General features: G+C 35.3%; 1 protein-coding gene across 1 annotated transcript in view; it reads left to right on the top strand.

Annotated features, from left to right (window-relative positions):
* Nucleotides 1–12,733, top strand: part of LOC136040179 (extracellular serine/threonine protein CG31145-like) — a 205,437-nt gene that overhangs the window by 185,893 nt on the left and 6,811 nt on the right. The window contains exon 8 of the mRNA XM_065724326.1: nt 9,781–10,054. Coding sequence (XP_065580398.1) covers nt 9,781–10,054 — 274 coding nt within the window. The remainder of the gene's footprint in view (nt 1–9,780; nt 10,055–12,733) is intronic.

Here is a 12,733-nt window from a genome sequence, read left to right as displayed (position 1 = left end):
CTAGATTTGCACTCCGGAAGTCAATCTTGAGTCATGTAAAAGCCATACATCGACTTGCAAGTCTCATAGATATGGGTCATTTCCGGTGAAGGGTCAACCAACTTTTATTTTATTTTAGATGATTTTAAAAATATGTCAATACTCTCATCTGGGGGGGGGGTTGATTGAGGGCCATTGCCTTACTCTTAATAAATGACAAAGCATCTGAATAAAATGGCTGTTCTAATTTGAAAATAGGACCAAACCTCGTCGTGGTGCAGCCTAAGCCTTTTACCCTCTCTTTTATTTAGATCATTTTTACAAATGTGTTTGTGAAGACAAACACTAACCCAAACGGGGGTCAGTGGCGTGACTCTTTAAGCTCAGCTAGACTCGACCCAGCTCTGAATGGGTACCTGGAGAAATCCGGGGAAGTTAAACAGGAAGGTTGTGCGAAAGCACAGGATGGCTGGCCCCGACCCCTCATTGCACTTTCTTGCTGAGGGGCCATGGAACAGAGATCAGCACCGCCTATAGGGATTCTAAGATCCAATGCTGTATTTTTTAGTCAATACTCTCATTGGGGTGGGATTGATTGAGGGCCATGGCCTTACTCTGATTAAATGGCAGAAAATCTGATGAAAATGGCTGTTCTAATTTGAAATTAGGAGTAAACATAGTCCAAGTGCAACCTATGCCTATTACACCATACCAGAGGTCTGTACATAGCCAGGATTGTATTCCTCGCTTCAGGATGTTAGCCTGCTAGAAAAGATAGATTAGGATTAAAATTTGTTTTTAGATTAAATTCAATCAAATAGTTCTTTTAGTAGATGAACTTAACAAAAATAAAGTGTGTTTAAACGCATAATATGAAGGGAAAAAACGAGAAAGGCCGAAATGTACCATACATGTTTTAAGCTATTTTTCCCCGTTCTTCTGTTATTTTCGTAAGATCCCGTATGTGTTTGCGTTTGTGAAGAATTTTTTCCTAAGAAGCTCATTTGTACAAGTTTTATTTTAAAAATATCAGGCTGGAAAATAAGAAGAAATTCAAAGAATCCTTAACTACTTGAGTTACAAAAACCATTATATCTTATATCTAATCCCGATAAGGCACAGCTAAAAGATTTTCATTAATCTTGTTTCACTATATTTTGACGCCACGCAAGGTAAAAAAATAACTTTTTGTTTATATAACGCTGTTACATAATACTTGTTATATAACTTGTTGTTGTAGGCCTATAAATTTTTTTTTATTAAAAAATATTTCCACTAATTGGCTCCCTCCCCCAAGTAGTTTGCACCCTTTCTGAAATATAATTCTAATTCTACCTCGTTTTGTAACTCAGTCTGGTTCTCCCGAGTGTGGTGGTTGGCCTTTCAACAAATATGACAAATTAGGCTAAATTAATTTCAAAGTACTAAAGACATTCAAGTAAAAAATTCTCCCCCAGACCTTTTTAAGTCTGTGTATACCCGACAGCTGCGATTTTCTAAGGTTTGCGTTCTGGCTGCTTGAAAATGATGACACTTTTAGGGCAGTACCAACTTTTCGTCAGTGTTGTCATGTTGAACCGTGAAAATAAATAAGTAAAAATAGTTAGTTCAACTTGGCAACTCTGTTCGTCTGTAAAAAATCGTACCAAACGATTATCCCCCCAACATATCTCCCTCTTCTCAACCCCTTAAGCACTGGTCAAAGTTTGTAACTTGTAGCCAAACAAATAGGAAGTAGAAACAATAGGGAAAATCCTTTCAAGACAGTGAAAATCAGCTCTGTGAATATTTCGGTTATATGTCCAAGGGCTGTCTTCAGCACAATACGAGAACGAGAGAGAAAATATGTATTTATAAATAAACTTATATTAAATTGTGAAAATTAAAACTAATAATGTTTTTTAAAAACTTTTTTCTTGGCGTGGATCCTTGTCGAAATATCTGCTTATTTTTGCTTCATATTCTTCCTCTGGCTCACATTACCCTTGTTTTCTCGGCATTTGATTTTATTTTTCATTTATTAAAATTGTACATTAATAAACTCTTGGTCCCCAAAGACTAACATCTTCTAAAAGATGCTACAACTTTTTAAGGTTTGGTGTGATATATTTTTGGCTTATTTTTTCTGATTTTTTACCCTTATATCTTTTTTAATTTGAACCCACTACTAACAAAAACTGTACAGTTGCATATGAAGGCCTGTTTGTGTATTTGTCTCTTGTGAAGTTTACGGGAGGTCTTGTGAAGTTTTCAAAATCATGAAGTTTTTAGAGCAATACCACCTTTTCGTCAGTTTTGCTCCGTTAAACCATGTAAATAAACAAGCAAAACTAATTAAATATATTTGACAACGTGTTTTGTCCTTAAGATTTCATGTATCAAGAATCTGTTGACTCCCAAGACAACTTCACCTTCAAAGGAGAGCGACATATTTAGCTGATTTTTTTACCCTTTATATCTTTTTTATTTTGAACCCACTACTACCAGAAACTGTACAATTGCATATGTAGGCCTGTTTGTCTCTTGTGAAGTTTACTTCAAAATGCTAGTTTTTTTCTTTTTTTGTAAGGATGACTTGGCGCGGATCCTTGTCGAAATATCTGGTTATTCTTGCTTCATATTCATCCTCTGGCTCACATTACCCTTGTTTTTCTCGGCTATTTGATTTTATTTTTCATTTTTTTTTTTTCTTCTTCGTTTCATACATTGCGCCTATTTCGTTAAAAATTGAGTTCCCGACGGCTCCTACTCTTAGTCAATTTAACCAATTCAAATAACTAGATTTTATTTTCACTGTCCGTTGTGACGTACGGAAGGCGACAGAATTACTTACTGTAGATTTTAATTAACCAGAATATTTTTGTTTTCATCAATCCGCGTCTTCTATAATATCCACGGCTTATAGAACAAAATATATCGTCAACAGAAACGGTATGTTTTTTTTTATATCTTCAATTGAAACATTGCGTGATCCCTATAACTTGGCTTTGTTTTAAAATAAGATAATTATTTTGTCTTAATTACTAAATCTTGAAAATTTTATTTAAAAGCCTTTGTCGGAATTTGGTGTGCCGTTTAGTAATTAAGATCTTATTAAAGATTGTTTTTAAATTATGCGAATTTTTGTTCGAGCAAATGCTTGGCATTTACGCTCAATTTGTCCTTAATGGTAAGATAGGAAAACCAAACATATTTTAGAAAATCAGGAATTCAATTTTCAATGAAAAAGATTTACACGGTTTGTTTTGTAGTTGTTGTAGCAGACAGATTTAAAAAAAGAAAATGTGGATGAAAAATCTCCGAAAAAAGTAAAAACATATACCGCCAAAGAGCTCCAGAAGTGTAGTTGGCCGTCTTTAGTAATCCACAGACAATGAATGTTTGAATTTTTACGGACGGAAATTGTTATCCGTCTTAATTAATTAGTTTTCTTTATTTATCGGTTCAACATGGCAAGACTTACGAAAATGTAATACTGCCCTAAGAGCTTTCTAATTTTGGAATAGAGAAATTTTTGAACATTGCGTTTGGTTATTCACTCTAAGATTAACATGCTTCTGATTTACCAAACATTTTTAGCAAGCCTACATCCAGGAGTTTTGTTCTGGGGGGGGGAGATTACGCAAAGTTTACAAAACGTATAAAAAATCTGTTTATTTCCCTTTGGTTCCTTTTTTACAAGGTAGACATATTTTTTTTTTTGGGGGGGGGGGGGGGGTTCAGAACCTGGCGATTCCCCCACCCCCGAATACTCCCTTTCCCGTAAGCCCATTGCTGCTGCCGTTAAGGCAAAGAGTGAGGTTAGAAAGGGGCCTGATTTGGAAGTAGGAACTCCGTGTTTAAAATCAAATCAACGTTTTTTTTGTATTTTCTATTTTCTTAAATATTTATTGCGAGTTTTATTAGGAAAAGCTATTGAGAGCTTTATCTTTAGTTTTGGTTTTGGCGCAAACAATCCTGTATAAACATAAGGCAACGTTGGTCAAATCATAGTCTACTTGCTAACAGAGAGGGGAGAGGGATACTTCAGCATCAAGATTATGTAAAGGACCTCCTAAGAAATACCAGACTTAAAAATATATCTTTGACGCCCCCCCCCCCGCCAGAAAAATTTTCCATAATGATCCTGCATCTGCATACCTGCATTATAACTAATTAATATAATATATTGATGCATTTATGTAGAGTATTATACATGTTTTGTTTATCTTCCAAGCAGAAGGTTGAAGGACTTACCTTACCTCACCGCTAACCTCTTGTCTCATTCAGACCCTTCTTGAAAAGCATTTCCTTCGTTTCCAGGGTGTAAGTCATAACACTCGTCACTAAATCATTGAATTGTTACATATCTTGTTACTATCTTGTTACCATATCTTGTTACTAAAAATCCATCGTGGGATTAAGCTGATTTTTCTGAATATTTTGGTGTAAAAAAAAAAAAAAAAATTGTGTCAATTTCCCCGAGGTTTGGCCATTTTTTTCGTATCTTTCCTCCACTACTACTAAAAATCCAGCTTGATTTCCAGGCATGATTGAACTTAAGGGGGATCCGGGCTCAAAATATTTTTGGTGTTCTGGATACTTAACAAAATGAATTCATTGTTTGAAATAGAAGGATGGCGAAACAATCCAGGGGAGATACACTAAGAAGGCTAATGGGCTAATCTTAGAATTTGACAATTTTCATGAACTTATAGACCTGAGATTGCAAAAATATATTTATTTTGGTACCCTTGGTACTTTAAGAACTAGTGGAAGGGCTACTAGTGCTTCCACTCAGGACCGTGTCTAGTCATAGAGGGGTACTTGACCCCCCCCCCCCCGCCTGAATGTATTTTCCAACTTGTACAAAAGGATATCCACTTTTACTGGAAATGTATACCTACTAAGAAAGAGGGGAGAGCGAAACTTCAGTTCCAAGATTGATGTACATGACTACCAGAGAAAGGACCCATGCCTTGAGTGAAATATTTTTGTTTTGATGTCCTTGGTACTTTAAGATCTAGTTGAGGATTAGATGCAGTCAGTAGCTTAAAAATCTCCCCAGGCTCACAGAAAAAAAATTGATTTATCTGAAAATAGAAGAACTTCTTAAAATATCATTAAAACATTTTTGTTTGGTCGCGCTGGTCGGAACAATTTGGCAAATAGCTGCACGATTCCGAAGTAAACATTTGACAACAACGGCTCATTTGTGTTTTTCTAGTGTTCATAATCGGAAAAAAATGGAAAATTGAATAAATTTAAAATTTTGAGTTATATTAATATATTTATTAACTGATCGAGATACAGGCTCAATTTTTAAGGGAAAATGAAAAAATATTTTTGCTGAAGTTCTACAATTTTTTCTAGAAATCCTCTTCCTCACTATACCCGAATAGGTGCCTAAAAATAGTATTTGACAGATCTTGTCAAGAATCACGTGAAGTGCTGTGTAATTAGTGTCCTGTTTGATTGAAAAAAACATTTTGAAGCTTCTGGCCAAAAGATTATTATTTATTTATATTTATTTATATTTTATTATATTTTATTTATTATATTTATTTTTCATTCACGTTTTTTCCACTAAATTTATGTTAAGTTTCCCAGGAAATCCAACCGTTTTTCTAAAATTTTCATATTTGAAAATGGAAGCATTGGTTGCTGGAGCATCTAACCGCGCGGGACGGCTTTACGTTTTAAATTTACGCTTGTATCCGCTTTAAGTCTCGGATTTCCCTGGCGTTAAGAATCTCTTACTCTTTTTAATTTCGTAAAATTCGACCATTTTCTTTGTAAACTAATATATTTTGGAATTTAACCAGACCCCCTTTCTTGTATATATATGGCAGTAATGTATGCGCTTTTTATTCCATTACTTTTTTTTCTTAAAATAAAAAAATTAAACGCTGCCTGAAATCAAGAAAAGTTTAAATGCAAAACAGAAAGAAGATATTATCTAGCTTTTCTTGTCCCTTTTCTTGATTTTTTAGTTTTTTCTATATCAAAATGTTTCAAAAAAGTACAGTACATGAAGCAGTAGAGGAATTTAAACGTAAAATCCAGACTTTCTTGTTCCCTGAGACCATAGAAACAAAATTAAATTTAGAAATAATATACAAGAAGAAACCAGACACGGAAATCCTTACACACTCACGAATGATTCAATCATAAATAGAATTTAACACAACTCTATTCAGGATGTTTATGGACGAGAGAGGGCTAAATATGGGGAAAGTTTATTATCAGCTTCAAAATAGGTACTTGTTAATTATTCAGAACACACTCAAGAATTTTGATCTTTAGATCTGTAAAACCCAGTTTCATATCAGTTTCATGCTTGGGGGACAGAATACATTCAACTTATGTAATTTGGGCTACATGTTTACACATTAGGGTTTGGGGCAAAATATTTGGACAGCGTGAAGTTAGAAAACAATTATTACTTCATGATATGCAGAATAATTAACCCAAATACATAGCTTAAAGTATATAAGTCCAATGTCTCCTGTCACCCGTCAGTTGTCTTTGTGGCTATGAAACCGGTTTTTCTCAGATCTTACATTCAGATCAAAAACTTGATCTGAATAATTAACATTTGCCTCGAAATAACCAAAGTCTGTATTTTTTTTATCCTGAACCCCTAATCCGTATCCCCCCCCCCGATTTTAAGGAAAAAGTGGCATGGGACGGTATTGACTTTTTATACTGATTCTAAATATATAAAATTCTTTCAGTTTATTGTTACCCACCCAAAACCAAAAATCTCAGAAAATTTGCCTGATTTTTGAAAAATGGGAAACACCCCCAAAAAGCAAGAGATCTTATTGAAAATCCTTTTATCTGATAAATCATATCTGAGAACCCTACCACAGAGGTTCAACCTCCAATCTTCAATCAATCAATCAATCAATCAATTTATTAATACTAAAAGAAAAACTATTACAAAAGTAAATCAATTAATAGGCCCAAGAAGCTTTGCTTGTAACGGGCCACAGAGAACAAGAATAAAACACTTTTATGAAATATATACAAGAAAAAAAAAACAAAAAAACATTGGAACAAGACAAGGACATTTAACAGATAGAAGATTTAGAAGGAGATTTAACATATAGCTGAAAATGATTTTAAAAGAAGAGAAGTGACATACAAATTGGGATAGAATTAAACAGAGAGACAAAAATTATTGAATTGGAAAGACCCGACGAAATAATGCCTTTGCAGAAAGAAAAAGAGGGACATCCGAAGGGATGGAGTTCCATAATAGAATTGACTGATATACAGGAGACCTCTGAGCTGCTGTAGAGGATCGTTTTGGTAAAATAAATCGTCGAGAAGAATTACGCAAAGAAGAAAAGTACCTACCTGAGCCTGTCCTTGAGAAAACTGCTGCAGGGTCGGTGGAAGAGTACCTAGAAAAGCAGAATGCGCTAAATAAAGAGTATTTTTACCTATAATATGATCCAGCGGAGCTATTCCAGTATCATTGTAAAGATCAGAGGAAGGGTAAAGCCGAGGGAGAAGAAAAGTAGCCTTCAAAATGTGGAATCTCGCCTTTTTCTTCAGAAGAAACACCGTCGGTGCATGTTCATTTGTTTTTTGTTTGTTTGTTGTTGTTTTTTTGTTTTTTATCAAACCGAATGTTCAAGATAATTGGGGGGGAACTCGTTCAAACGTAAATTTAAAGCTCTTTTTTAAGTGACCATACAGATGGGGCCAGCAGAGAGTCTTGTTTCTGCCTTTTTAAGGCACCCAACTACGACTTTCCCCAAGAACAATATTTTACGTTTCCTGTTAAAAAAGAAGCAATAGGACACTGTGTAAGTGCTGGATTCAACCAAGTTGATTCGCTTTATTTGTAATGAAATTGGTTACGTTTAGTGATCTGTAATTGCGTATCTGCTACGATGAGGGGATTGAGTTTTTATTTAGGTGGGGATAGAATAGATTCCTAAAAATATATTTTAATGTACAAACATGTCGAAGAATTCTACTTTAGAGGTTTCTAGCTCCTGTCTGCGAAAATGTGGAATTCTTTTATTTTTGCCAGAAGAAAGGTCATGGATACACCTTTATTTGTTGTTGTTTTTTCCTGGGGTGGTTGTATCGATCCAGTGGGCCTAGAATGTCGGGAGAGGGCTCATTCTAATGGAAATTATAAGCTCTAGCTCCTTTGCTAAGGGACCAAACACTGGAGGACAACTATGCCCCCTCCCACGCCACCTTTTCCTCAAAATCGTCGATCAAAATTTTGAGACAGCTCTTTTGTTCAGCATAGTTGAAAGGTTCAATAACAATGTCTTTGGAGATAAAATGACCCTATTCAGTCCCGGAGGAAAGGCTTTAAGCTTTACAATTTGTCCAAGGTTTACATACAGTACTTGTTAGTGAGGAGTAGCCTATGAGTACATTTTTCGGATGGGAAGGGGAGGTTGAATTTTTTACTGGGAGGATTTTGTATGGGGATAATTTCAATGGAGAGGGAAGTTTCCAGGGGGTGAACTTTTCAGGGAAATTTTAAACTGGGTGAATTTGCCAGAAATCCTTTACGAAATTTCTTTATATGTCTTTCTTTCTCTTTGCCGATTCAATCTTATGCGTGGAGATGTTAAAGGTAATTGTCCAGGGTAAATTTTCACCTAGATTGAATTGCCCAGAGGATATTTCTGCGTGGAGGGAGATTTCGCCGTGGATGTGGAGCCAGATATCCTGGCATTATTAAAAAAAAAACGATCAGAAATTAAATTTTAAAAAAGCAAGTTTAACTGAAAGTTAGGAGCAACATCAAAACTTAACATGAACAGAAATTATTACGTATATGTGGGGGTTACCCCCTCCTCAACACCACGCTCTTTACGCTAAAGCATAAATTTTGTCGCAGTTGTTTAAAAACGACTCCTGAAACACAAGGGTCGTCCAGTTAGAACAACAAGCAGCTCGTTCTCAAGTGCCGAAAAACTTTAGCCTGAACAGCTAGGGGTTGAGGAGGGTGCAATCACCTCATATACGTAATAGTTACTATTTGTTAGTTTTAATGTTGCCTCTTACTTTCAGTTGAAAAAAACGTTGTTTTTTTTACTTAGCAAAGCTTAGAGACAAACATTTTTCTAAAGGCATTGGACAAAGTATGTGAATTAAAGTAGAAATAAGTAAAAATGAAATAAATCAAAGGATTTAAGGGAAATTACAACTTATTGGTAGGGTGTAAAGAGGAAGGCTTCGAATAGATCAAGCTGGAAAAGTGTGCGTAGCTGTGTTGGCCTCAGACTGTTTGGTGCTGCTGTGGGTTGTTAGTAGTAGTATAAATCATAGTTACTATTCCTGAATCGAATTCAAACTGATTTTTGTTTCTAGCTTGTCTTTTTTCAATGTTTGTTTTTAACTTTTTGGTTACTATGGAGATTGGTTTGTTGTACTAGTTTGTCCCTACGCAGGGAAGCTATGGTAATATATAAAATATTCATGTAAATCTGAAATTCTTCGCACACACGTCCAGATTTGATTGATATTGTAATGTTGGACTCCCTAACGAGCTGATATGGATAGAAATCCTTTTTAAAATACACTACTTTGTTTAAATATAACGTTTTCAACTATACTGTTTCCATTTTGAAACATTGTTTTTCCCAGAGGGGTTAAGATTTGAAAAAAGTTGGTGGATTATTTCTTAAGGGCAATTCCTTAGGGGGGGGGGTAATAATTCAAAAAGTGTTTTTACCATTAAAAAACAGTAATAATTATTTCCTGGAAAACGATTATTTTCTTAAAGCCACCTTCTGCCTCACCGCATTTGATTATAATATCAATAATTATTCCTTTCAGATGATCATTACTGTGATATAATTCGAGAGATATCACCCTATAATGCTGGACGAAGACTTCCCGATTTAGTTGATATGGCAATACTGGACTTCCTAATGGGGAATATGGATAGGCATCATTATGAAACGATACGTGCTTTTGGAAATGATTCAGTTCCTATTCATTTGGATCATGGAAGGGGTTTTGGACGCCCAAAGCACGATGAAATCTCTATTTTGGCTCCTCTTTATCAGTGCTGTATTGTTAGAAGAACAACTCTTGCAACATTGCTTCGGTAAATATTTTTTTTCGGTAAATAATTCGGTAAATATTTTCGGTAATTTCGGTATTTTCGGTATAATTCGGTATAATATAATTCGGTATTTTCGGTAAATATTTTTTCGGTAAATAATTTTTTTTCAATTTAATATTGGTAAATATTTGGACTTAAGTTTGCTTTTATGTTCTTGTCCGTGCTTTTGTTTAAAATATTACACCCGTTTTCACTATTTTTTCATTTTTTATAAATTGCTTCAGTAAATTTATTTTATATCTTACTCTGCATAATTATAATTCTCCGTTGCGCCCATCCAAAACCTGACAACAATCACTTGACAGTATATAATTGTTGACAGTTTCTCTAGGGCGCTTTTGCAGTCAAATTTGATTGGTTTCAGGTACTGAAATGAGTTTTTTTTCAGTTTTATGTCTGAAGCCTAAAGGCAAGCGAGTATATCTTGTTATAAAGTTTGTATACTGTCTTTTGGTTTCGCTACAAGATGATGATTGTAACGTTGTTTTGGAAATATACATTTTCAATCATACAGCAGGGATCAAGTTGTAACTTACATACTTTGGGGGGGGGGGGGGGGTTTGCGACTTATAATTGGTGTCTGGGAAAGCTTCAAACTATTGTTACTCTCTGGTTAACACGAAATATATAAACTATTTCTTATTTTTATTTACTGTAAAATATTTTGTTTGCTTAAATCTTCAGAGTCAATTAAGGGTGATACCCTTAAATCGCCATGATAAATTGAATATACTTTTCAAGGTTGGTATACTCAATTTGGTGCTATTAACGTTTGAAGTTAGAGTACCTAAAATAGCGTTCAATCCCTATCTACCACTTATAATAACGCTTTTATCATGAAAGATGATGGAAAAGTCGATCTAAACTACGATTTCACTTTTTTATCCCTTCAACAAATAAAAATAAATTAGCACAGTAAAATAAATTGAAAAATATCTAAAGTAATTCCTGAGACCACACTGGCTGAGCATAACAAGATAAAACAAGAGCTAAGAGCTCATATGGCACTTGTGACGAGGCAAGAAGAGCTAAGAGCCAAGAGATCATATGGTACGAGCTCTAGCAAATTTCTATGAATCAATAGATTGATTTAAAAGGAAAATAAGAGGCTTAATGCTGGTCAGGATTTAAAATAAGAGCTCTGAGTCACGATGTCCTTCTAAATATCAAAATTCATTAAGATCCGATCACCCACTCGTATTTTATAAATAACTAATTTTTTCTAATTTTCCCTCTCCCTTTAGCCCCCCTGATGGTCGAATCTTGGAAAACGACTTAATCAAGTCAATTTGTGCAGCTCCCTGACACGCCCACCAATTTTCATCGTCCTAGCACGTCCAGAAGCACCAAACTCGCCAAATCAATGACCCCCCCAACTCCCCCAAAGAGAGCGAATCCACTACGGTTCAGTCAATCACGTATCAAGGACATTTGCTTATTCTATCCACCAAGCTTCATCCCCATCCCTTCACTCTAAGTGTTTTCCAAAATTTTAGGTTTCCCCCCTCCCTACCCCCCCCCCCCAATGTCACCAGATCCGGTCGGAATTTAAAAAAAGAGCTCTGAGACATGATATCCTTCTAAATATCAAATTTCATTGAGATCTGATCACCCGTTCGTAAGTTAAAAATACGTCATTTTTTCTGATTTTTCAGAAATAACCCCCCCCCCCCCAACTACCCCAAAGAGAGCGGATCCGTTCCGGTTATGGCAATCATGTATCTAGGACTTGTGCTTATTTTTCCCACCAAGTTTCATCCCGATCCCTCCACTCTAAGTGTTTTCCAAGTTTTAGGTTTCCCCCTCCCAACCCCCCCCCCAAATTTCATCAGATCCGGTCGGGGTTTAACATAACAGCTCTGAGACATGATATCCTTCGAAACATCAAATTTCATTAAGATCTGATCAACCGTTCGTAAGTTAAAAATACTTCAATTTTTCTATTTTTTCCGAATTAACGGGCCCCCACTCCCCCCCCCCCAGATAGTCAAATCGGGAAAAAGACTATTTATAATTTAATCTGGTTTGGTCCCTGATACGCCTGCCAAATTTCATCGTCCTAGCTTACCTGGAAGTGCCTAAAGTAGCAAAACCGGGACCGACAGACCGACCGAATTTGCGATTGCTATATGTCACTTGGTTAATACCAAGTGCCATAAAAAACTCGGATAAGACGAGGGTATTTACAGACAATATACCCTCTATATCTGTGTAGATATATTTGTAAATATCTTCGTTTTTTTTCTCATCTTAAAAAGATCTAAAAATGAGAGAGGCCTTTTTGGGAAAGTTCTTAAAAATGTTATGAACAGGTTTTGTGTCTGTGCTTTTTTTTTTGCCTGGGCACGGAGCTTATTCTTTAAAGGTACACATGAAGCTCCCATGTACTGCTCTTGATCTACATTCTCCTTATAATCGTCTTGTTATTTTTTTTTCTCTGGCTAATTTTTTTGTTTTGAATTTTTTGTATTTTTATCCCCCCCCCACCCGAATGACGCGGTCCTGAATCAATCATTTGACATAGATTTTTAAAATTAAGTTGTTTTTTCATCATTGTTTAAGGAAGTATCTCTTCTATTTTAGTTTCTGCTGTTTCACGATTGGTCTTTATAAATTGTCTTTCTGACTTTTATCTATATCTTTTATTCATTTTCCTGCACT

This window comes from Artemia franciscana, chromosome 20 (assembly GCF_032884065.1).
Source record: "Artemia franciscana chromosome 20, ASM3288406v1, whole genome shotgun sequence".
In the NCBI taxonomy this organism is placed as follows: Eukaryota; Metazoa; Arthropoda; class Branchiopoda; order Anostraca; family Artemiidae; genus Artemia; species Artemia franciscana.
Note: the sequence above shows the minus strand (reverse complement) of the source record. Positions and strands in the feature narration are given on the sequence as shown.